General features: G+C 38.4%; 1 protein-coding gene across 1 annotated transcript in view; it reads left to right on the forward strand.

Moving 5' to 3' along the window:
* The window catches only part of LOC108423552 (1-phosphatidylinositol 4,5-bisphosphate phosphodiesterase beta-1), a 52,092-nt gene that overhangs the window by 1,536 nt on the left and 23,091 nt on the right, over positions 1-27,465 (forward strand). Inside the window, exons 2-11 of the mRNA XM_017690947.2 lie at positions 1,202-1,279; positions 9,708-9,776; positions 18,110-18,250; positions 18,437-18,516; positions 18,856-18,909; positions 19,018-19,093; positions 20,246-20,346; positions 22,457-22,623; positions 25,610-25,756; positions 26,594-26,751. Of these exons, the coding sequence (XP_017546436.1) occupies positions 1,202-1,279; positions 9,708-9,776; positions 18,110-18,250; positions 18,437-18,516; positions 18,856-18,909; positions 19,018-19,093; positions 20,246-20,346; positions 22,457-22,623; positions 25,610-25,756; positions 26,594-26,751 (1,071 nt within the window). The remainder of the gene's footprint in view (positions 1-1,201; positions 1,280-9,707; positions 9,777-18,109; positions 18,251-18,436; positions 18,517-18,855; positions 18,910-19,017; positions 19,094-20,245; positions 20,347-22,456; positions 22,624-25,609; positions 25,757-26,593; positions 26,752-27,465) is intronic.

Consider the following 27,465-nt stretch of genomic DNA (forward strand, 5'->3'; position numbering starts at 1 on the left):
TATTTAATTGCAGTCTTCGAAATATAGTCAATGACTTAATGCGGACAATGTATGTACATTTAATTTAGGAACCAAATGATGTCTTAAGGAAAAGATGTCATTTTTTGGTTAACACAGCCTGTATGGCTTAGTCTGTCACACAGATGGTGGCTATTCTTTGTGGTCTCACCTGATTAATTGTAGTCAAGGAGAGTAGTGCGGTTGTTCTGGGGGGAGCTGCACATGTTAGATAAATGCCATTCGGATCTATTCATCATTAAACCAACAAAATCTGGAAGGCGACCAAAAAAGCCAGACACTAAATAAAAGCTTGTTGTATGCTTATGCTGAAAATGTTGGCAGTTCAAAGCTCAGGCTACACATAAAACTGAAAATATTGGTCTGTTGCTATGGCAACTTCCATGCTTTTAATCCTCCTTCGTCTTCCCTGCCTTACATTAGCTAAGATGCGCTCTGCCACCCAACTTAGATGTGCTCGTGTATGTGGGCAGATCCTCAAAAGATCTAAAATAACACAATTAGAGAGCTCTAAAGGGTACACAGCGCTCTGCTTGACAAGAGTGCTCTGGGCTGAGGGGGAAAATTGTCCCTTTCCTTCTCGAGAGGACATATTTGCCTTGCTACCACACCATTTCAATGTCCTTCTTTAATGGGAAGGTCCATGTAATCTTAAAATAAGACCACAGTCTCAGATCTGTGTGGAGGAGGTGCCTCAATCCGTGTTGCTAGAATTTTGTGACTTGCACCAGGGGAAATTATTAAAAACCCAACATGAATCACACTTATGTAGAACACTTATGCAATGTCTGACTCAAACTTCAAATTTTGATCCAGCCCAGGACTCCATGCAGGAGGCCATGCAGCGTATTAAATCACATATTTAAAAGAGGATATTCAATGTCAATTTTAAATAGGATTGCTGAGGAATAACATGTGTACTGTAAGAAGTATGCCTCCAAATCAGCCTTATTTTTGGGTGCTGGTACCATATTTAAACATTATTATTATTATTATTGTACCAGCGCACAAAAATAAAGCCGATTGTCTAGGCCCAGTTTGCAGCATTACTGAATCATAATTTCATTTTAATGCTGAAACACTTCAGTTCATTTTAGAAAATAAATGTTCTTGAGCTCATGAAGTGTGCATGCAGAAGATGATTACTTCAAATGAATGTTGTTCTTTCCTTTTTTCCTTTAAGGATTCTTCTACAGTGACCCCAGTGACCTTACGCGTGGATCCTCAGGGCTACTTTTTGTACTGGACTGATCAGAATAAGGCAAGTTTAAGATTTTTTTATTGTATACATAGAAAATATTCTCTTAATATATGCCTTTTCATTCGGTTGTGAGGTGTGTTCTTATAACTGACATACAAGTTCAACTCAGCAGATCCAACTGACTAAAGGAAGAATTGTCAGTTTTGACGTAACACTTATGTCAGCTGTGTAAGTGGAAGCATGCAGAGGGGAATGTGATTTGTTTTGTAGTAATAGTATGGCAGTCTAATTATATCTAGAATATAGTGTCACATTTAGATCTGAAGCTGAAATCTAGCCTGAAGGGAGATATTTGGGAGAATACGCCCTTATTCCAGATGGACGGCTCACCGCCAACTGCTCAGATAGCCTGGGAGTATGAGTTATGGAGATGTCCCACTTTAAATAAAATCAGGGAAAAGAGAACAGTGTGTATGAAAATGTATGTTGAAGACATTTTAAAAAGCTTGCTGAGGAATTGGTGTATGAGACGTTTGTATGTATAATTAATGATTCTTAAAGGGTGCAGGGTGCAATTTTTCATGTACAGCAGAGGTGTAATGATGCGCTCCACTCACAATTCAATTCATGATGTTGGGTTCACAATTTGAAAGCACAAACTGCTATTTAGACAAGAGTTGTAAGTGTGATGAATGACAATGAAGGTATTGGTGTGGGTTGAAGGGGAATTCCACAGATTTTTCAAAGATTCTTCATTCAGTTGTAGACATGTAAAGGATTCAGAATGGTTTAATGTGAAATGCTGCATAGAGAACATTGTCAACTGATATTTCTGTGATGTCTACAATGTAAATATACGGTCACAATTTATTACAATAACAATAAAATATTATTTACCCACCCTTTCACAAAACTGTTGTAAAATAATACCAGGCATCAGGCAGCATATTTATAACCATTTCATATAATACCTTTCTTTTGAAGATGCTAAATGTTTCAGACATCTGGTTCCTATTACCAACAAAATGGAAAATTCAGGCATGGTCATTTTTTCTAGACTGGAACATTTTACATCCAACTACTTTGAATAAAAGTGTTAACATCCTAACAATTTAAATATGCAGACATTTTGAAAAAAAAATGGTGGGGTTCCCCTCTAAGTTGATTGCGTCCTATGTGTACAGGTACGACGCTGATATCTGGTATTGAATTAGTACCATCTCTACTCACATAGTATTGTTACATCTATAATAGTTAGCACTGTGAGACCACAATAAATTGGGTCTCATCATTAATTCCTGCACAGGTTGCTATTTTTGAAGTTAGTTATTATTTATCATCTCTGTAAAAAAAACAGACACAGAAGGTAGTAGGGCAGTGAGGTGAGGATGGCATAGGAAGCCCATAACTAGCCAGGCATATTCTCTGTATCACAACTCCTCAAAGCAATGTAGAGTCTGACGGTTAGTACCCAAAAGCGTGGGCATGGAGATGTTTGGACATAGGGATTAATTTGGCGAACCACAGCACACAAGGCAGACAGTGCTTTTTCAGTGGTGCCAATCATTTTATTTACACCAGTGAGGGGCTGCTTTCCAGTCAAGCATGAGATTGTTAAAGGTTCTGGGTTCTGAGATTAAGCTAGCCGTGGTGAGGAAGTGTGGTTTGCATTCCATTATGTGCTTTTTACCTTTAGCTGTTGCTTTGGGCCACTGAATAGCCACATAAAGAAATTTTAAGTTTCTATATGTTTTTGATGTATATGTCAGTGAATGTGTTCGCTGTGCTTTTGCTTGCGATATGCGTAGCCTTGATTTCAGCGGTAAACTCCAGCTTTCATGCCATGCTCATTGAGGTGGCATGACCACTGCAAATATCACACGCCCAGTATTTTGAAAGCAGAGGCTTTTTAATGCTCCTTTAAAGATCTGAATCCCAATCCTGTAAACTGTACCCTACGGTTTGAAAGCCTGGACTCACCTTTCAAATGTTTAGAATCATATTTTTCTTTAATAAAAATTTTGTTATGAGTACATGTTCAATATGATGTAATTTGAAGTAATCTTCAAGTAATTTGTAGGAAGTTTTAAAAAGTTAAGAAACTTGAGATATGTCTAGTAGGTTAGTAAGGATTTTCTCATTTATTGGTGAATAATAAACAGGGTGCCGATATGTTGTGCATCTCTAATGGCTATGTCTGCCTATTTAACTACTTTAGAAATGTTTTGAGGATGACCTTTTTTAAATTTAAATAATGATTCTCAATAAGCATGAAGATGTAATCTCAGTAGATGCTGTTCAAAATGAACACTGTTTTGGAAAGTTTTTGAATAATTTTACTCATTTATTACAATTCAGCTAGCAGCCATCTTTCTAAAGAATAGTATGACTGGTTGGGTGATTAGAATAGCTTCTCATACTTTGTGCTCAATAGTAATTGCTTTCAAAATGATCCAAATAGATTTATGAGTGGGTGAGGTTCCAGTGCAGGAAATCACATCATGAAATGAGGCAGTATTGTGCTTCAGTGGGAGTGGATGCTTCAGCAAGAATAGAAAATGATGGCAGTGTTATTTTATTCAAACCAGCGCTGAATTTCACTTATCTCTCCTTAGGATAAAATAGCGCGCTGTGCAGAAAAGGCTTATGCTCTTACTGTAAAGGATGGTGCCTTTGGTGCTTATTAAACATCTCAAGAGTCAAGCATTTAGTTGAGAAATATTCTTGGCTGCAGTCACATTTAAATATACAGTAGATTGTGATGACTGTGCATGAATTTATTTCAGCTTTACAGTTCATGTTAAGGTAACATTGTTAATTGCTAAACAAAGTCTTTATTTTTACAATTCAGATGGTTTACCGCATTTGATCTAAATCTTCCTCCCATAGGAGTCATTTACATGAGATTCACCTTCTGTGACATGCTCACCACAAGTCCCCATATCATTAAATGTGCAAATAATAGGCAAAAATCGAGAATTAAATCTTTCCAACTCTGATTCTCTTGACCTCAAGTGGCACTGTACTAGGCTTAATGTACTGTATGTCTGGAAAACTGGCTGTACTTCTCTGAAAACGGAGCATTTTTGCTCTTCATGTTGTACCAAGGCTACCCACGCATGTGTTGTGTTGACCTTGAATGTGTTTTCTTGGCATAGCAAGTACAGTTGAATGTCCTGTAATATAGCTAAAGAGAAAGATCAAGCTGGAAATTGGTGACACACTACTCACTCTAGTGCTGTGTGGGTCAGTTTTTTGTGACCACTTGGAAGGAAACGCTGACTTACATCTAACTATTGTGGTCCTCTGTAAAAATCAGTAATGATTTGATCCATCTGACAAAATACAGCTTATAGTACTGTGCAGAAGTGAAAGACCACACTTCATTTTTTAAATTTCCAGCCAAAGTGACCATTATGTGTATGTTGTTCATTTTTAGGAGATATTTCTCAGGGGAGTAGATTAGAAAATAAGTGATAAAAACAAGAATTTCTGAAACTGGGGTTCAAAAATTATCAAAAGATATGGACTCTTCTTCAGATCCTTCAGATTTCTGTGTTGTTTCTGTTCATCCTTTCCCTGTGAGAAGACAGCTCAACGCTATGGGTCTGAAAGGATGTGCAGCTGGCAAGACATTAATGAGAAAAGGAAATGGACAAAAAAGAAGAAAATGTGCAGATTAAACAAAGAAACTGCTGCATTCTTAGAACAATGGACAGAGCACCCCAGAGTCCAGACCTCAACAGAAAGCAGAAAATACAACCAACTTCAAGACTGAACTTTTGAGGTGTGTAAAAACATTGCTGCATATTTCTTGAAAGCAATTCTCCCGAATGGAAAGAATGGAAAGTGTAATAAAGGCAAGTGCACAGAATAAATACTGTTATATTTATCAATTTAGGCTTTGGGTTAAATATGTTTTCTGTTTTTGTCCTCCCCATAACTTGTACTTAACAACCAAGTCACTTAACTTGACTGGAAATTAAATAAAAGAAGTGCGGTCTCTGACATCTGCACAGCACTGTAGTACACTGTGACACACATATCAACACAAGCAAACTTTGTATAGGATCACGTTTATTAGAGAAATCAAGGAATCAAGTCATCTTGGGGGATTTCTGCAGCGAAGTAGTAGTGTGCATGTATTCATTAATTCAATTTGGATTCCAGATGCTGTTGAATAAAACATACTGAAGAGACCAAGACATAGCCATGGAGCGATATTTGTACACACTAATTGGATAAAATTGACTGCTTTCTGTAATTTATCTTTTGAGGATATGCTGGAAGGGTAGGAGAAAGCATGTTATGTTCTGGACAGAACAACAGCGTTCCATGTGACGAATGTGTCTGAGGGAATAAAAAGCAACAATCCACTCACCAAGTCATAGGCTTACTATGTGTCCTAATGCATTTCTGCTTTTGTAACAGATATGCGAGGAAATCATAAACATTTGCCCATGGCAGTAAAATAATAGCTTGCTGTAGTGTTATGCAAACCAAGGGTCTTTTGATCAATACTTGTGCTTCTATTTTTATAGCACTGCAGTCTGGCTTGTCACCAGTGAGAGGCAAGGAAAACATGACACTCATTTAGTCCCCAGTAGGACTAGGCTGCTGCCATTGTATTAGCTGTATGACTTCTTCTTTGCCTAGAAGTCGATAGACTGCAGTGTTCAGCATAGTACTCTGACTGTTTGATCACTTAGATGAAATGGATTCTCAACAAGTAATACACAGGTCTTGTTGGGTCACATCTGTTGTCTGCGAATGTACCTTCCACAAGCTTATTTCATGTGTGTCTGATGCCTGCCTTGAAATTGCTATAACCCAAAGTCCCCTTCATAGACATTCTCCCTCCCTTGTTGCCATGGTGCTAGTCAAGCGCTTATAGCTGTGTCTAAATTTTCGTAGTTATCTTGTTATTCCAGGTGATGGAGAAAGAGTAGAGAACATGTAAAATGGAAGCCTATTATTCAAACTGGTGTATAAATTATTGATTTCCTCATTATTAATATTGCATAGTTGACACAGTAGACATTCTCACTTGAACCAATCTAATAGAAAGAGTGAATGTTTTTTAAATCCATCCTCCGGTGTAAGTCATGTCTTTTGTCTGGTTAATGATGTCTGTTGTTCTATTAAAGTTTTTCCACACTGGCATTATGACATTTGCCTGAGCGTAATGACTCACTGTCTTAAATGTAATGATTAACATATGCTATGAGTGAGCTAATAGCCATCCTAGCATTGTGGGAAAATAGTCCCTGCCACATTAAGGACAGACAGAATTAGGCCGAGATGCATTACGTTCTGACGTTCTGTAAAGTGGAAAAAAAACAGCTAGATTTAATAGCTTATACAGGGTGATTCAAAAAGATTGATCCGATTTCACTTGTAACTCATTTCAGAGCAATGCAGTAAATTGTATATTTTGTATATTTGCATATGTGCATTTTACAAGTGCTTGGTATGAACCTCCTCCAGCTGTATGGACAACATTAATGCCATATCTGAATTCATCCCATACTCAGTTGAGCATGTCAGGTGTCACTACTCAAAGCCCTTTCAGGTTATTTTCGGAGATCATCCAGTGGTGTGGAACCAATGACGAATGCTCTGAGCTGTTGAAGGTTCACTGCCAACAAAAATCACACTGCACAGTTATGATGGTAGTGAAGAATGCAAAATGCTTTGTGCTCAGAGATCGCCATCTCCTCACAGACTGAAGAGAGCCATATTCTGGTGACAATCAGAAACTCTATGACCTCCTCTTTCAATTGGACTGTGACTGGTTTCTGGGTGTCTCACGGTTGTAAAAATATGGCACTTTGAAATCGGATGAATCTTTTTTGAATCGCCCTGTATTAAACTTGGGCGGCACTGTGGCAGGGTGGGTGAGGCGACAGCACTACAGCAAGGAGGGCCTAGGTTCGATTCCCCGGCCGGGCGACCAGGGTCTTCTCTGTGTGGAGTTTGCATGTTCTCCCGATGTCCACGTGGGTTTCCTCCGGGTTCTCCGATTTCCTCCCACAGTCAAAAGACATGCAGTTAGGCCAATTGGGCATACTACATTGCCCGTGTGTGTGTGTGTGTGTGTGTGTGTGTGTGTGTGTGTGTGTGTGTGTGTGTGTGTGTGTTAAACTTTTTTTTTTAAATGTGGGAAATATTTGATGTAATTATCTCTTACATAAGTACTGTTTGTCAGGTAAGGTCTTGGCTTCTGTAAGATTATATACTCAAATTTGAACCCTTACTTTATCATGTTTTTGATCCCAGCCAATTTTTTTTAATCAGTAGTGAGGAAAAAAGTGGCTTTGAAAGCTGTATATCAGTGTTTATCCACAACTGAGACATCCCTAGCAGAAAGCTTGTCCTGCTCACTGTTTTTATTTTAAAACTTCTCCTTTTAGGATATTTATTTATAGTAATCTGAAGTTTTGTTTTTGTTTTTTTTAGCCTGAATGGAAAACGTGTTGAAACCTGATCTCCTTTCCAGCCTTCTGACCCTGTTTTGCATTGGTATTACCAGATTTTTAGTCAAGCTGTTCTAGGATTACAGTTGGGTTTAAGAGAAATCGGCATTTAAGAGCATCAGTATGTACAGAAGTCTTAGACACTTAAGAAAATTGTATACATTTTACACTACTGTATAAATCGTGTAAAACTATTTATTACATCTTTGTTAAAAAGGACACTTTTACATTTATTTATTACAGTATGTGTTCATTCCAAACTTACATACTGAGCTTTAATGAAAGGATTGGTAATGCTATCATTGGTGACTTAAGCAGTATTTTATGCCTGGAAACAGATTATTACAGCATTCTTTTTTTTTATAATAATAAACATGGGATGAGCTTTCTTACTTTCCCTGGCTAAATAACATTTTGTGTAAAAAATAAATAAATAAATAAAAATAAAAAATACATTATATAAACTAAACATATATATAAACACAGGATTTTTCCTGTCAAGAACTAGAAAAGCAGAGATAACAGCAAGTGATGGCTAGAGTCTCATTAATCTCATCATATTTAGATTTGAACATTTTTCAGTTTTGAATGAATGAATTTGAACAGCAAATGTCGTCTTAATTTTTCCTGCCCAGGCATAGTTCATTGCTCTGCGAACATGCCATGAGGACGCTGTCAGATTTAGATTGCACTCGGTTTTGCTGCAGTTGTCTGAAGACATAAACGTCAGTATTTCTTAGGCGGTAGGAGTGCTCAGTAACTGCATTCTCAAGAATATTTTTGCTTAAATTTGTCAGCTTGTCCCTTTGAACTGGTATCACATTGACCCGAGTCAGAAACAACCTTTCTGTTTTACATGTTACCTCTTTTTACCTCCCATGTCAGTCACATTCTTTTATGTCATGCACTGCATGGCAGCCTCTCAGTGTTAGGAATTCAAGCAGGAATTCATTATAAGAAAAACTCATGCATCATTTTTTTTAATTATCATTATTAAAAAATAAACAAAAACACTATTGAACATGCTGATTGCCAAAGCATGGACATTTCAAGGTGAATGGACTGGTGTGTGTATATATGGTTCACAATTGCTTGTTGATCTTGTTGAGCTTTACAAATATTATAATGTTTTTCCTCTCCTGTTTGCTCATTGGGTCTTTGGACCTGACATGGTTGCCTTGTCCGCTGTAAGTTGAGTTATACAAATATATTTGCAATATCTGAAATAAAAAGAGAGGTGTTTTTTTGTTTGTTTGTTTGTTTTGTTTTGTTTTGTTTTGTTTGCGACAGCAGTGAAATACACACCAGTCATACATATAATGTAGAAGAAAAAAAAGTCTGTAGTTTTTTATTCATTTTTATTTAATAAAATCATCAGACATGTAGTGTTGTAGTAATACTTATTTTATTGTAAAGGTCTGGTTGGAAACGAGTTAAATTCTTGAAACAATGATCAGAAAAATGTCCAATCAGATTTTTTTTTTTTGTAGCATGTAAGTAGATGTAGCTAAGCGAGCTGTCCCATTGGTTAGGCTTTCAGGAGCTGAACAGAAATCTGTACATGTTAGATCACTAGATGATATTACAGATATGACTGAATCACTTTAAAATGTTAATTTGAGTTGCCAGATTCATTTAAAATATGGAATGTCTGGAATATGGAAGCTTCGAATGTCCATGTTTTAATGTAGAACAGCCAACAAAAATGTTAATGAGCATTGAAGTTAGCTTAGTGCCAAGATACTAGTAGAATCCTAAAAGGGTGCTAAAAGAGATTAGCAGGGACATATAGGCGTTTTTTTTTCCTGATGTTCTGAACTGTATGCTTAGCTCAAATAGTCATGGTTTGCCTCTGCCAATAAGATTCCTTTAGCAAGTTTGCCTACCTCTGAAGTCACTCTGGATAAAATCTGATAAATGGCATAAATGCAAAATGTATCTATTGTTATTCACAAATGTGTGAGACTGTAAACAACATAATACATAATGCTTATTCTTTTTAATCATGACAGGAAACTGATCTACTGGACATCACCTATATCAAGGATGCAAGAACTGGGAAATGCACCAAAACACCAAAGGTAAGAGTGTCAGCCAGCAGCCCTAATGCTCCTTATGTGTTATGACCCCTTGTGTTCTCTTCAGAACATACCATCCCAACTGTCTACATCTGTTCCCTCTTATTAGGTTTCCAGTACATCGTAGTTAAAGTGCAGGCTTACCTATTACACCTACTGTATGTCCTGCCCCTGTACTAAAAATAGATTAATGGTACTCGTGGGTGATAAGAATCTCTCAATGAGGGTAATGGGCTATGGAGTCTGGGCTGAAGTGCCAGAGGCAGGCATCTGGACTCACAGTTCCAGCAAAAAAAAGTATGTGTTTTCCAGGTCTCTTGAAGGACATTTTTTTTTAATATATATAAATACATATGCACACATCCTAGACCAACAAAAGGAGATTACAGGGTTCCTATGCTATCTGCATACTTAATTACAAATGACAAGGACAAAGAGGGAAAACTGTGTCGTTAACATCTCGTACATGTGAAACAAGTGGCTATTTTTGTTAACCAGGCCAAATGTCCCTAATTCCTGCTGAGATTGGATACGTGCTGTTGTGTGTAACATGTTTTATAATCAGTATCACTTCCCTTTTCCCTCCTCTTTGTTGAGGCAAACTGTGCAGCAGTTTAGACATCGTCTTAGAGAGATTTCTGAGAGCTGCGGAATGGCTTAAGGGTCACGGCTGAAATTAAGTCAGGGGAAATGTGCTGTGCCTGTGTCAGAGTTGACTGAATAAATCTTATGCTTTTACATTCATATGAAGGTGCCCGCAGCTTCACTGCAAACCATCCACTCACCCGTGCGCAGCGTGGTCGAAGCCGTTTGGAAAAAAAGAGAGAAAATTAATGAGAAACTCAATCTCGTGTCAAGAGGCTTGAGATGCTGTCTGAGGGAATGTTTCCAGAATGATCGAATGTATTACTCAGCACCTAATGAAATATGACAAATGAAGCACGAGACAGATACACTGCTGCAGAAGAATTTCATAGTATTGCCTGAACATAGAATACTTGGCAAAAGTCAGAGACCACTCTTGATTTCTTGAATTTCCTGCCAAAATAGCCTTTAAGTACATGTTATTCATTTTCCAGGAGATATTTCTGAGGGGATTAGATATAGGATAATCCACTTGCATAAGGAAGGAGGCGGTCAAAGGAAAATAAGTGAAAGAACAGAACTTTCCAGAACTCGAGTTTAAAAAATGATTAAAAAAATAAATGAAGAGAAATGGTGTAGGCCACCCAAACCGTCACCTTCAGATAAACTGTACTTAAAATCTCCTTCCACTGTGAGGAGACAACTCAGCTCTATGGGTCTGAGAGGATGTGTAGCTGTCAAAAAATCCATTATGGAGAAGAGGAAACAGACAAAAAAGAAAATGCATTGGATGCGTTTGAAATTATTTCGATTGTAAGAAGCAGAAAATGCAACCAACTTCTAAGACTGAACTTTGGAGGTTTAGAGAAATATTCCTGCAGATTTCTTTGAAAAAATAAAAGTAAGGCAAAGGATGGACAAATACTGAAAACGGGGGTATAGTATTTAGTTTAGTTGAGACTTCTGTGTAATTTGTTGTTGAATATACAGAATGTTGAATGTTTTTTTTTCTAACACTTAAAAATTAAGAACTAAATGGCTTGACTATAAATTAAATGAAGGTTGGTCTCAGTACTGTATGTGAAACTCTACACGATTGGGAGAAGTAGCATGATGTCATGCTGATGCAGTAGATCACTGAATGATCTCTTGGCTGCAGTGAAAACTGAATAGGCAGGAGTGATGATGAGATCTCCATCTCTAATCACTATTGTTATTCCCAAAGGCACAGTAAGCCCATAATAGAAAACCATTTGGTTTTAATGTGTTATCAGCGCATGATTGCACAACACAGTTTCATTGCCATTATGTACGGAGGGAACATAAATGCCATGCTATTGTTTGTTACACTTCCTTGTTGTAAAATTTGTTGTGAGGTGTGAACTTTGAAGAGATGCCCATTAAATTCATGATCAGTTTGATAGCACAGCAAAGGGAAGCATAATCACAGAGAAAAGTTAGTCATCTTACACTAACATCTGCCCTTGTCTGTAAACTCTTGTCTATCTGGATGTCCCTTTATTTTCTAGAGTTTCATGAAAGCCTCAGTGAGAGTGTTTGACCGTCTCAGTAGAGTGCTACAAGGACTGTAACAGGCGACTGAAGCTGTGGAAAAATGGAAATTGGGCAAGAGATAATGAGACATTTATTCCACAAATGTATATGAGTCAAATTAAGACGCTGTTACGAATCACATTGTGGGATTAAGTAGTGGATTGTTTGTGTACCCATCTGTTGAAAAGCCACTGGTGCTTTGCTGATGGCGTTGTTCTTGGTAATGAACATATGGTTTGCTAGAAACTATTTTGTCTAGCCAGAAATTAACAATACATTCATATCAATAGCTATGTATATGTGATTTGTGTTTGAGTGTGTGGATATTTGTGTATATGTAAAGTTTTAAATTGCATTTCACAAGAAGACGCCTTACCTCAGCAACAACTTTCTTCTCTCTGGGCGCTGAGCCATCCATGCTCAGCCCAGCAGGCAGAAGATCGAGCAGGACCTGGGCCAGGGAGGAGTGCAGGAAGAGACTGCTCTCTGATTCCTGCCCACTTCTTCTCAAGCAAAAAGTGCCTCTAGGAGGATTAGCAGCTCAACATCATTGCCATGAAATCAGGCCGCCCCATCTGTTGACACGCTTCTAGAGGAGAGGAGAGCCCGAATGTCGGTTTGGATGTCAAAGCTAAACAGAGGTTTAAAATCCTCAGCCTGCCATTGTACCTCTTCTGAGCCTAACTTCTAGTTTATATTGAATTATTTATTTATTTTGCTTAAAATACAGTATATAGTGATTCAGACATGCGTCACACATAAAGGAAAATGTATTGTTAGACTGAGGATGGTATTGAGGATAGAGTTACCACTCATTAGCAGAGCCCTTCAATTCATTCAGCTGTTACACAAGAAGAACAAATGTTCTTTTCCACCCCCTCTCCATATTTTTGCAATTACAATAATCGCTTAAAGTTGTGCAGCCACAAATTTAATTGTTCTCATGTCTCTGAATTGTTATAATGATCTTATCTGCAAAATTAATACCCTGTTTCTCTGGCACAGACAATTGCATTGTCGTAGAGGGCAGGCAGTCAATTTGCTCTGGTGCTCGGGAAGGGAGAGACGCAGCCATCGCGCCTCTCGAGTACAAAGCTGGTCAAACCAGAGGCACTGTGGAGCTTCACTTTGCTAGAAGACAGGCTAAACATTTGGCAAAATCCTGTTCCCAGTGGCAGCAAAGCCTTGATGGATTGTTGCCATAGAAACTCTTGTGGAAAGGCTTGCTGTGTGTGACCAAAGCCATAGGCACATGAGCTAATGAGGTAGGAAGAAAGGGCATCCAACATGGCGAGGAGCCGGAGCAAGGACAAGGTGACAACACAAACAACAGTGTTTCACTGCAGACAGGTTGCAGCCCTCCCCTTATTCGCGGCTGACTCATCCGATCCAAAGCCTCCACCTCCCCTGCACGGCGAATATAATGAATATGCATTTTGGACCATTCTCACTTGGACAGAAGTGTGTGTGTGTGTGTGTGTGTGTGTGTGTGTGTGTGTGTGTGTGTGTGTGTGTGTGTGTGTGTGAGAGAGAGAATGTTTGAGCAGAATCATCATTGATTACCATAGATTTGCTGTGTGTGGGTGGAGGTGAGGGTTGGGGAAGGAACTTGGGATGTACGTTACTAAAAGAAAAAGAAAGACAGTGATCCCTGTGTGCACAAAGCATGTGGTATGACTCTTGTTTTTTTGTGTGTAGCAAGGAAGGCACATGGCAGCAGTGTGGTGTTCTTAAAAATAGCATAAAAATATAGTCAGGTAGTCCCTTCTTTTTACTGAATGTTGAATTTCAGTGTTGTTAGAATGACCCACAGTTAAATACAGTGCTGTGCAAAAGTGGGAGGCCACCTTTTATTTATTTCTCTTCTAGTCAAAACAGCCATTAAATACAAGTCATCTGTTTTTCCTTTATGAGGAGATTTATGAGAATTGTCAGCATCAGGTCAGCATACAATCTTCTCCTCTGGGTGGGAGAAGAAAATCAAGCTCCATTTTTCCACTTTGAGAAGACCAACACTGTTGGTTTCAAAGGACAGGAAGCTATCAGTAAGCTGCTACTGAAAAAGCCCTACAAAGAAGCTGCTGGTGTTCCCAGAACAATGGACTGACAGTGTCCAGACCTCAAGCGTAGTTGAATGTGTTTTGGATCACATTACTGGCAAAATATTTGCAAGTGTAAAGATAATTCTAAATCCAATTTGCTTTCCATGTAACCCCATCAGTTTTTTTGCCCCAAACATGTGAAAACTTGCTTAACCACTCAAAATGTTAAAGAAGATGTTCACTGTTTTACAAATTCAGGCCTTATGAAAATTGTTGTTTCTGGTCATTTATAATCATGGACCAAAGCTTTAATACTGAAACTTCCAAAGCTTCTCACTGGGCATGTGTGTTTTTCTGCATTCACTGTTTAGTCAAATCATGTTTTAACAGTAACACTGCAATTAATCCAGGATTACAACTTTATGATTTTGGTATGTAGCCAAGAGAACATATAAAGACAGATATAATTCTACTGTGTTGTTTGTTTTTCCAAAAGGGAGACTTGGTTGCTATGGCCCTAACCTACTGCCCCTTTGGACTGTCTTTAAGGCCACTGAGAAGCGGCATAGAAGCGGAAGATTTCTTAGCATGTAAACCATCATTAAGGTAGTGCGTGATTATAAATAATGACAGACAGCAGTTTTAATAAACTGTGGGATGAAAAACAGTGAAACCCTCCTCTAATCCTGAGTTCATACCTTAAAATGTGAAGCAAGATTAAGCATACTGGCACATCCTCAAGGGGATATCAAGCCCTTCCCCACTCTCAATGAAATCTCTTGTAGCCACTCTAAAGGATTTTCTTGGAGTCTAATCTGTCCATACTATAGAGCTCTCATTAGGGTAAAGAAAATCCAATGATTTTAGAACTGGCATGTAATCATAAAGTATGTGAGCAGGACTAACTGGGGTAGATCAGTAAAAGAAATCTTTAGTTTGAAAATCGCCTTGAAAACATGTGGTTGGCCCTTTAACATCCCACAGTGACTGGAGGAAGATCTGTAGAAAAAACACAAATTAGAAAAGCTGAAAGATTTGAAAATAAAATAAAAAGGGTAGATAATGAACTAGAACTGAGCAGGGAAATCCAGGAAGTCAAATCTCACAAACCTATTTTTGGCGGACTGCATTGAATTAAAGTGTAAAATTGGCCTGTGCGTCTGAAACAAATATATCAAAGATGCCAACATGGGCCAGAACAGAGCTATGAGTCATGATGAGTAGGAGCGAACTCCACTCTGGTTATCACTGAAGCACACCGGTGGTTGTCTAGCAAACCAGATACAAAAGCGACAAGCATCTCTTAGCCGCTTTGCCTCATGTAACCTTCTTCTGCATGCTTAGTGTGAGGCCATTCTGGCTGGAGAGTGCTACAGCCTCTTCACATGGCTGATGAATTAGTAAACTCCTTTAGATAAAAAGCACATTTTCAACGTATTAGGTGCTGAATAACAGGCACCGTTTCTGTATACCACGGGTAGCGGTTTGTTATGAACCTGAAATAATCAGGATTTTTTTGTCTCCTTTGTCTCCTTTTTCAGCTTTATCTCTGTGTTCCCTGCAGTTTCATCATGCTTGTGCTCATCCAACCTGAATCTCCAGTCTGTCTTTTTGCACCAAATTATATTTGTTCAGCCATTCGTTCGGCTGTGCCACAGATAGCACGCAGAAAATCACTTCTTGATTGGAAAGTCATTGCATTTCATTGTAATTATCTTTGGCAGCTGATGCAGGAACAGTAGGGTCCAATGCACCTGTTGAACAGGCTCATATACTGATAAAAGCTGCGTCTGAGAGAGAGAGAGAGAGAGAGAGAGAGAGAGAGAGTGTTTTGTATGGGGCTTGGTGTTGCCGAATAGCACATGACAAGATGCTCATCACAATCCATCATTTTTATATATCATAGCAATTCTTTTAGTTGACAAACAACTTTGAGCCTAAGACTAAGGTGCAACCCATGAAAATGAATGATTCAATGATAAAACAGATTCAGTTCTAAAATCTGATTGGCAGAGCCACATTTGAATCCATTGTAAATTGGTATATGCACACACATCAACTTAGTACTGTGTTAATGCACCAAGATATTAAAAAGTGGACTGTAGTACTGATAGGTGAGGTTAGGCATGGGGGCGTATATATTGTATTAAACATATTCTACCTAAGAACCCAGTTTTGTTTAAACTAAGGGGCTGACAATTATTATTATGTTCATGATTATATGACCTAAAACTAAAAAGTTGGTGAAATGACTACAATATGCAGTGACGGCCTGGTGAAAGTTCTGCATTGTAAAGTTTATTCATTACATCAACTCCGTACTAGCCCACATTAAAATGAACATAAATGCCATGGCAGGAGCTAGTTTTGGCTCAGTGTACCTCAATAGCTTGCGAAAGCCATCCACGTCTTCCGCTATAATTTTGCGCAGCTATGTGTTTTCGTAATGCTGCGATACAATGCACTTTGCAGCTGTAGATGATTATCCTTCATAGCTAAGGATTTCTGTAGGTGTTAAGTAGATACCTCTGCATATAGAAGTACTATAGCAAAGGGTATGAACACATAGATAGGTAAATAAATAAATATGGATGCAAGAGTTGAAAGTGTCAGTGTAAAATTGTGCAAACAAACTTCAAATTCTAAGTGACTGTGAAATTGGCACAGCTCTTGGAGAACACAGACAAAATAGTCATCTGGCTTTATCGCTTGTGGATGTCTGCTTTTGATGTGGTGCATTGTAATTGTGCCGTCATCAAGAAGTAGTCCAAAACAACACCTTTTTAGCTGGATGCTTCATTTTTTGCAGAACCACTTCTCTGTTGTGTCCTCTAGTTTAAAAAGTTCTTCAACCTGAATAACTCAATTATTGAACAATTGTTTATTTGTTGGCTAATGGTTGATCAGTTAATCGTTTACATCTCAAATCATAGTGCATCACAATATCACAGTTCACAATGGTTTACAAAAGCATGTTTTCCCAAACATACTTGATGAGTTTGGTATCTGAAATTCATCTATGTAGTATTTCACTGGTGCTGTGAGGTGAATATAACTGAAATGTAATAGAAGTCTGTTACCCAAAATCTTTCTGGATTATGAATATTTCTAACATGCATAGTAGCCACAGCAAAATTAAGGAATCACACCTGCGACACCACGCAATGCACAAACCGTGTCAAATTTGATTGATGAGGCTGGTGTCTTATTAAAGTCAAAATGTTTTGACACATCCAAAATCAGTGCTACGTGTCATGTCATATCTGTCCCTGAGCAAATGTTTAGCAAACTGCAAGCTGGACACGGAAGCTGTAGAAGAAAACGTACAAAATATGCTGGCCTTTCATTGCTAATGACATCTATAGGTGTTGAGTAGGTCTTTATATGTAACACTAAAGTACTATACCAATGGGTATGAATGTGTGAAGACAGGTACACTACTAAGTGAGTGTGATATCTGCACAGCTCTAGGATTTTATGAGTCAGGAGAGGGCTAGGTTGTTTCACCCCATCTTGCATGGTTCAGCAGAGTATGCATTTTCTCTGTAGGTGCAGTGCTGTGGTAGATAATGGTAGTGCTCACTCTGCACACCACATACTTCTGCTTTCACCAATAATGAGCCCCAGCTCAAGTCCTGACTGCTTACTTGCCCCCACCAGCATGTCACCCCTGGCAACAGGGCCCTCCTCTTTATCCAGAAAGTCCCCACAGTGCAACGTACAGGCTCTAATTAACCCTTCCTCCCCATCAGCCTCACCTGACAGTGAAGCCAGTCCACCAAAGACTTTCTCCAGACCCTTTAACCTTTAAATGCCACAGTTGTTGATAGTGATAACAGAAGCATGCTCCAAGTGATGCCCATCGCACCTTTAGGTGTTGTATTTTTCACTATTAGTTATTTGTCCTTCATACCTTGGGCGAATAAGCAGTGAAATTCTGTTGAAAGTGCAGATTGTGGACTTTCAATCAATGCCGCATTTATGTTTTTAAAAAAGGGATGAGATGATAACATTTGAATTTGGTTAAAAGTGTAGGTATGTATAGGTTTTAAATGACTGTTATATAAATTACAATCATGTAATCCTACTCATCACAGCCACTGTTTAATTAATTAACTCTGACCCTAATCGACGGTGGGCTCAATCTTTTTTCAGGAAGCCAAGCTGCGAGAGTTGCTAGATGTCGGGAATCTGGTGGGACGGATTGAAAACAAGATGCTGACTGTGGTCACAGGTCCTGACATGGTCAACATCACCTATCTAAACTTCATGGCCTTCCAAGAGGAAGTGGCAAAGGTATTTGACGTTCCAGCTGCTGAGGGGCTATCATGCCAGTAATTGAATTCCCCGTCAGTAGAGTGGGAAATATTCACTAATGCTGCATTTTGTCATTGAGATATCTCTACAGAACATTTTCAGGAGGGGCACTTGACCTATTTTAATGGATATTGCCTCTTTTGTTGTGTTTTGTCATCCACAAAGGAGTGGGCAGAGGAGTTGTTTAGTCTGGCGTCCAACCTGCTGGCTCAGAACATGAATAGAGAGGCCAGCCTGGAAAAAGCGTAAGCACCTGCAGATAATCTCTCATGGTGTAAATTCATCAACGTGACTTTGGATGAAATATGACTGTGACCAGGAGCTTTTCACACCTGACTATTAGCCTCAGGGCAGCATCATGTGAGACTGAATTTACATTGCCAAGCTGTCAAGGCATCTAAGCCTATTCATACATTAACAAAAGAGGCCCATCTGTTTGCATTGCCTTTTATTTTATTTCACCTTCCTTTGTTTTGTTATTTTTTTTGTAATGCCGTTGTAAGAGCTGTATTTTAAACAGCTTTTGGTCTCTCGCTGCAAATCCTGTTTTTTTTTGTTTTTTGTTTTTTTTTTCCCCAAATCAGTTACACAAGATTGAAGCTGCAGCCAAACCAAGAGGGACGTATTCCAGTGAAGAAGTAAGTCACCGGATGCAATCTGAATGTTCTAAATTCGTACTTTTGCTATAAAGAAATGACTAAGAGTCCCTGTGAGAATAATCCGATTATCATCTCACTTTTGTGCAGCATATTTCGCATGTTCTCGACTGACAGAAAGCGTGTAGAAACTGCGCTGGAGAGCTGTAATCTTCCATCAGGCAGGGTGAGCATATGTCTAGCTAATCACTCCAGGTTCATGCTGGGAGATGGCATGAGTTCACATTCTGACAGGAAGCGTTCACATCGTCTTTACCAATGACTGCGTTGAGGCACGCCTGTTGGTCGAGTGTGGCGATGTCTCATTTGTGAATAGCATATATGACTTCGCTGCTCTATTGATGACAATTTTTAGTGTTTAGTAATATTAACGATGTACCACTCTACTTTTTACAGACTTGTTTAAGGCATGTTTTATCAAATACAAACTCATGCTGAATCTATTATTTCCATCAGTTTTATTTATTTTTTTATTTTTTAATATTTTATCGCTCTAACTGTTTAACAAATGTAATTTTATGTCTCCATCTTTGTAGATGCAGGGAAGGCATATTTGCTTTATTGTGTATATGTATTTTATTTCATTTTTGTGGAAGTTCTAAGCTGGAGTGATGCCAAAGGAAAAAAAAAAAGAGAATCCAATCCAGAATGTTAAAAGGTCTCTGGAGATTGAAGCAAAAAGTTCATAATTCCCAGTGCCTCCTCTATGAGTCATACACTGCCTGAGCCTTTCATCTCTTTCTCTCCGGGTCTCTCCATTTTTTTTAACCAACAAAGCATTAATCGGCCTTGGGCCTCTGCATGGCCTTCAAGACTGACTGCCTTGCTTGAAAATTTTCAATGTTTTCCAGGGAGTGACGAATCCAGGACAACATTGAGATGACACTGACTAATATTTGCACTATGACAACTTTGTTTATTATTGCATTTGTTAAAATGATCCAATTGATTTAAAGTCAAATTAACTGGATCGTCCCCAGACTTGGAGAGAAAGCGGTAATTAATTTGAAGGCCAGCTTAAAGCTTTTAGTCATTATTAATTTTGGGCGGCATGGCATTAAAGCAACAGCTCATCCTCTATTTTTAGTCCAGACTCCTTGATGTGTTTGATCATGTTCACAATTAATTGGTTTGACTATTTGATGAATGTGACGGCACCCAGGCTCTTGAAGTTGCTCTGGATTGGATGATTGTGTTTGGTAGCTATTTTGATTATGGTAATACATTAGGATGAATGATTACTGTGATACATTAAGATAAATGCATAAGCATGGATTGGGATTTGAATGGCTTTTTTTTTCATTTGTTGTTTATGCAGAATGATTCAGTTCCACTGGAGGACCTAACTTCCGATATTTACAAATCATTCATCGCCAACCTCTGTCCCCGACCTGAAGTCAACCAAATCTTTGCAGATCTGTAAGTCATAATGTTGTATTAGATGTAGTTAGGAAACCATCCTTAATTTGTTTCATTTCCAGTTAAAGCAGATGTATGTTATTTATTTTTCAGGGTAGTTCTTAGAAGATTAGATGTAAAAACCCCATTTTAGGAAAAGTGGATCCTTTTACAAAATTAATAAAAACAAGAATCTGTAGTGTTGTGTTAATTCTCAAACTTTTATTTAACTGACCAAAGTACAGGTAAAATATTTCTAGTGGTTTCACTGACCACCTTAATTGTGTTTTGTGAGTATAACTTATAGCACACTCCAAAAAAAAGGAAAGAGGTGTGTTTACCACTGTGTTACAGCACCTTGCCTTTTAATAACACTTTTCAGCTTTCTGGGAACTGAAGATTTTTTGCTTTGCTTTGCTTTGCATTGTTTTGCTGAAATATCCATGGACTTCCCAGGAAAAGACACCACCTTGATGACTGCATATGTCTCTTTAAAATCCCAGTGTACACCCCTGTGTCAATGGTACCTTCACACTTATGCAAGTTACCCATGCACTGACACACTCCCATACCATAATAGATGTTGGCTTTGCACATTTTGCTGATAGTTTGGATGGTCTCTTTCATCTTTGGCATGGATAACTGAGCTTTTTTATTTATTTATTTATTTATTTGGGGGTTTTTTTTAGGTTTTTTACAAAAACAGGCTGAAATGTGGATTCATCTGACCACAGTACACATTTCCACTGTCTTTCAGACCATCTGAGTTTAGCTAGGGCCCAGAGAGGTTTTTCTGCATAGAACTGATGTATGACCTTCTCTTTGCATCAGTGAGTTTCAAATTGCATTTCTTGATGCAGCGACAGACTGTGTTACGTGATAATGGTTTTCTGAAGTACTCCAGAGCCTATGTGGCTGTGTTTAACATGGCACAAACTGTGACAGTTTCTCATGCAGTGCCTTCTTAGAGCTTGGAGGTCACACGCATTCAACAGTGTTTTCCAGCCTTGCCCTACACTGACAGATTTCTGTGGATTCCCAGAATCTTTTAAGAATATTATGTATGGTACTTGGTGATGGACTAAATTCTTTGCAATCTTGCATTGAGAAAGGTTCATATTGAACAGTTTGATAATTCTCATGCTAAGGTTGGCAAAAGAGGTGAGCCATGACCTATCTTTGCTTGCAAGACTTGGTGGAAGCTCCTTTTATACCCAATTCATGATACCTTCACCTATGATACCAAGTCACCTGCTTATTGTAGAATATTTAATTTTTTTGCCTCTGTCACAATTTTTTATTATGTTACAGGCAACAAATTAAAAAAATGTTTTTTTTTATGAAATTCTGTCAATATTCAAGAGAATTGACAAATCACAGATTTGTGTGTTTGTTGGATTTTACAAAATATCCTATCTTTTCAGGAAATGGGGTTTGTAAGATAATCCACTTTTATAAGGAAAATGAAAGTCAAAGGAAATAAGTGGAGAAAAAATAGGAGTTCAGTAAATTGTTAACACAGATATAGAGGCCTGGTAGACCACCAACACTGTCACCATCAGATAAACAGTACTTAAAGCTTTTATCTTTGAGAGAAAATTAAGCTCCACTCTGAAAACTGTAAGAAGACAATTTAACTATGGGTCTGAAAGCATATGTAGCAGTCAAGAAGCTGTTACCGAGAAAAGAAAATAGACGAAAAAAATCAATAGGACACTGAAAATCTGTGATGTGGTGTAAGGTGAATCTAAATTTATACCTATGATTTTTGGAATGAGGCAGAAAATGCATCCAGCATATAGACAGAATTTTAGAGGGCTGGAAAAATATCCCCACAGATGTCTCCAAACACAGTGTCCAAACTGTGCACTCTGTAATATCGGTCAAAAATGGACACACTAAATACATAAAGATATTTAGTTATTGAGGCTTTTGTGTAATTTTCTGTTAAATATGTTTTCTGCTCCCCCCCCCAATACTGAAGAATAACTAACTCATAAGGGCTCTTTTGACTAGAAGTTAAAGAAATGAGGAGTGACTTTCTGCTCAGTACTTATGATTATTTGCTTAACACTTGAGTTGTCTGTAAAATTACATTTTTGAAAAGAAGAATCTCTCTTCTCCTTTATAGTGGAGCCAAGGGCAAGAACTATCTGAGCATGGAGCAGATGACTGACTTCATCAACAATAAACAGAGGGATCCGCGTCTCAATGAGATTCTGTACCCTCCACTGAAGACGGAGCAGACACAGTTCCTCATGGAGAAATATGAGCCCAACCATGGCATGATCCAAAAAGGTCAGGCCTAAACATGCTTTCTTCTTAGCCATCATATACAGCCTGCCTCAGGTGCCCATTGATTCCTTCAGCTGGTTGATGTGCTGTCATGTTACATCAGCCCACACCATCCAGGGATGACAAGTAGCCATAAGCAGTGCTATAATAGGCAGGCTTAAGCTTTGCTTTCTATGTGCTAGGCCACTAATATTGAGCATATGTCACATTAGACTTTAGAAACCTGTGATATGAAGAGAAACTTTGTTGTTAAGAATACACTGACACTTCCGTAAGGTTTCCTCCTTAGTTAATTTTTTGTTACTACTAGCTTTTTTCCCATTTTGTTTTTGAGATGAGAAACTTGTATCCTTTCTAAAGTCTATTTCCATATCACATTACTTAAAGGGGAATCCCACTTATTTTTCAAAATTTCTGCACAATGAAATGGTTAAGATGCAAATGAAGTCATTCAGAGTGGTCATATGTAAAATGTGACATTCTAGAGAAACTGAGTGTGAATTTTCATAGTGGTGGTGATGGGAACCAGGGGCTGTATTACAGAAACTTCCTTTCTTTTGTCTTAACTCAAGATCTGACAGGTCAAGATAATAAATTCTTATTACAGAAGCAAATCTCACTTTAGGAATTTTATCTTACAGCATCATCTCAAGATAGGAAATCTTAACTCAATCGAAGTCGAAAGTCAACTGTAATGCCTGTTACCTAGCAACCAACCATGTGTACAGCCGAAACATAATCACAATACAAAGTAATCACATTAGTTTGCCAGACAGCTAGCTTCCCTTACTGATGTAAAAAAAAAAAAAAAAAGTTTCCCAAATGCTTTAGCAGACCATGCTAACGTTATTCCGCCTAATAAACATACACATGTTCAGCTCTGTCTCCTCATTATTCACCAACATTTACCGACATGGGGAATTTAAAACACTATTAGGAAAAAAAACCTTCACAAGTCAAAGCATTATTTTCAGTTTAGGAAAATTTAACATTATTATACCAGTTATACTGATGAACATGAGAACTGTTGTTCTATATTGGCTGTAATATGACTGATTATGCAGAAATAAAAAAAATGTTGGAATTCCCCCTTAAAAACACTAAATGAATGGTTCAGTCTACAGTGAAGCATGTCTGTACATTCTCTTGAGAAAAATTACATGAATTTAATTTGGAGCTTTGAATTGCAAATACTGTAATATTAAATCTGTTGTTTTTTTCCTTTTGGTTGCACAAAATAACATCCATATATTTCTCCACCTTTCCCTTAGTTTCATTTCCATAGCAACAGTAACTCCTGAGATGCAGTCTATGCCTTCCAACACTGCAGTTGAGCCAGTTTATTTATATAATTTTACAGGCAGAGCTGCACTGGGGGATCTGGTCACTGGATGATTGTATGAGAAAGCCAGTTACCTTGTGACAACTGATTGATTAGACATATTTAGCCTGGAGAGGCCAGAGATAGGGATAGATGAGGGTGATCATTGAGCTTTTTAGCTTGCAGTGCTGGCGTGACACCTTGCTGTCACACAGATTAGAAACTATCTATTCTTCCAGCCCACTCTCAGAGACAGGCAGGGAACAATGGTTAGGGGGCATATGAGGAGCCCACGCAAGAGACTTGGGGATTTACTTGGAGTATTGACTGTAGACATTTTTGGGTTAGCCATGGGGCTGGCTTATGAAGCACGCTGTGTTCCCCAAGTGTCCGAGCAGATTTTATGCTTGCGACTGTCAATAAAGTCTTTGCACCTTACATTCAAATCTGACTGACCGGTCTTTGTGCCCTTAATTGAATGTGACTGTTCACAGCCAAAGATATTATCTGAATTGTACCCCTGCTTCTCTTACACTTTCACTCTATCCTCCATGTTGACAAGACAATTGCTAAGTTTCAGAAGGGCACAGTAATTGTAGTCTTTGAAAATCCATTCGACTCCCTTTTCCAGGGAGAGCAAGGTGGTTTGTTTCTGTCTTATGTAAACCAAAGCCTATTTGCCTCATGGTGACATTGACAGTGGCAGTCCCTTTGAGATTACTCTGAAACACTTCATGTAGTGTGGCTATGCAATGCTTCCCTGCTTTCAAAAAGGGCCACGGTTAATTACCTTTGGAGCTCTGCGGAGAATGGCTTTAATTAATGTAAACTTCTGTTGAGAATTTGTCACAGGGGATGCCCATCTATGAGTGTGTTCCCTACAAGCCCACTCGCTGTTTAGGGAATGCAGATCTTACCGCTTGTAATTTCATGTCTGTTTGCCATTCCAGTGCTAATTTCCTTGATGAGCCAGGTTGCTGCTATAGGTAGAAACAGCTCATTTTTTGTTCAGTTATTCAAAATGTTCAGTTCTTCTGGTTGTCTCAGGTGGGCACACTGTGTTATACTTTGAAGTTGAGACTGTGATTAGCAATTTCTTCTAGAAAATATGAAATTTATGTCAATATACACTGTCAGTCACTGAATTGAAGTGAAGCTTTTACAATTGTTAAGTCGTTACAACTATGTAATGGCCCCTATGGAAACAGATCTCAAGCATTAAAGATGCCATATCATGGAAAACTGATTTTTTTCTTTTTAAAAAATAAGTTTCATGTAGTATGCAAACATTGATAGTTTTAAAACATACAATTCATTCCCCAGTCTATACAGTTCATATATGGTAAGCAAGCTGCAAAAAGTCATTGTTTTAGTGATGTCATACAAACATTCACACTCAAGTTATAAACAGTATTTCAGCCTGTGCTGCTTTTAAAATGAGGCACAATACAGGGCAGCTGGTCAGAACAGAATTCGTTTACAGATATGTCCTAAAGACACAGTAACCTCAATAAAAAAATACAATGCAAGAAAAATGTAGGATATGGGCTCTTTAAACATAATACTTAAATCAGAATGTCTAAGATTGTGAAAAATGTATATTTAATCAAGTGTGTCCAAATTCTGACTGATTCAGGACAGTAAACACTGTGTCATACTGTGTTACAGGGCAGATTTCAGTGGAAGGGTTTTCCAGGTATCTGATTAGTGACGAGAATGGTGTGATCCCACCTGAGAAACTGGACCAGAGTGAAGACATGACCTTCCCTCTCTCCCACTACTTCATCAACTCTTCCCACAACACCTATCTTACAGGTCTGTCCACACATCCATCAAAATACTGCTCCTAACAGTCAGTATACAAAGGCTCTGATTACTGTTTACTATGGCACTCATCTCTCTTGAATGTACTACTGTTGATAAGACCTGAACCACCAGATAGCTGTCCATTAGGTAGTGGTTCTAAATTCTAGTGTTTTGAGTACATATTTTAGTGTTTTTCCTGCTCTAATGCGTCAGATCCATGCCATTTATTTATGTTATAAGGGGTTCTCAGAGGGAAAAATAAAACATATAGGATATGAACCCAAAGCAAAAAAATATATACATATATGTATAAATACACTTTAGTCAGTTTTATTACTCTGGTTAAACCAATCAATAATAAATGCTTCCAATCTGAATTGCATTCTAAATATGTGCAATGCACAGAGAAACCATAGCACATCCAACAATAAAGGCAGCTTCCTGCTTCCAGTATGTAGTGATAAACTGTAGAACAAAGAAAGCTCCAGTTCCACATGTGGATCCATTTTGCCATGCCCACATGGACATGAGTGTACCATATCTGCTCTGGCAGCAGCTTTGAAAGTGACATTGACAAAGTATTTGAATGTGTTGTGACATGGTAAGTTTGATAGGGTTAACAAGGCCTTCTTGAGTTGAAGTGGGTGTGTTGGAGCAGGCACAACAGGCCGGAGTACTCCCAAGAGTGGGGCTGAGAACCACTGCATTTACCCTTTAGTTTTCACATAACAATTCAGTTCAGTATTCTAAAGTGTGGGTGTGTGGGTGTGTGGGTGTGGGTGGGTGTGTTTGTGTGTGGGTGTGTGTGGGTGGGTGGGTGTGTGTGTGGGTGTGTGTTCTCTTCAGCTGGCCAGCTGGCAGGGAACTCCTCTGTGGAGATGTACAGGCAGGTGCTGCTGTCAGGCTGCCGCTGTGTGGAACTGGACTGCTGGAAGGGCCGCACGGCTGAGGAGGAGCCGGTCATCACCCATGGTTTCACCATGACCTCTGAAATTTCATTTAAGGTAAACCAGGCTCTGTTGCACGGTAGACATACTAAATAGGCAAGGCTGTACTGGGCTTATAAAGCCCTTAAATGTTAGGTGTTAGGGCTTGTTAAGGCTTATTATTCATTTACTTTAATGAATTATTCAATAACTGTGGAAGCATTGTGTGTTACATAGTGATGAGGTTTAGGAATGGAAGTGTAAACTAGGAATGTGATATCCAAGTACTGGGTTGACCATTCAAAGTACTTGTGTTTGAATAGAACAATTTATTTATTTATTTATTTTAAACAGATTGGCTGATGGTTAATATTTTGGCTGATTTTTCTTAGACTTTTTTAAATTCTAAACTGTGTAAGAATATTTAGGCAAACATTTTAGTGAATCAGAGTTTTATGTTTTACCAGGACCATAAAATTTGGCTGTTTTATTCTATCAATTTGGCTATTTTGAATAATAACATGTTTTTAAATGCATTTTTCTGCATGCTGCTAATTTTTGTGCTACTGAATATTTTAACATAGGACCTTCTGACACCAATGCCATCACCTGAACAATTGGCACTGGTGTCAGGTGGTGATAGCACTGGTGTCAGAAGGTCCTATGTTCATTTTGGTCCTTGTTCCCTGCTGTTAACTGAATATCCGGTCATTAACTGTTAATGAAACTGGAATATCAAAATTTATTAGAAAGCAGATCTTCATCTGAACCCAGAGACTCATTTTTAGAGTT

The sequence above is a fragment of the Pygocentrus nattereri genome, chromosome 10 (genome assembly GCF_015220715.1).
Source record: "Pygocentrus nattereri isolate fPygNat1 chromosome 10, fPygNat1.pri, whole genome shotgun sequence".
Classification (NCBI taxonomy): Eukaryota; Metazoa; Chordata; class Actinopteri; order Characiformes; family Serrasalmidae; genus Pygocentrus; species Pygocentrus nattereri.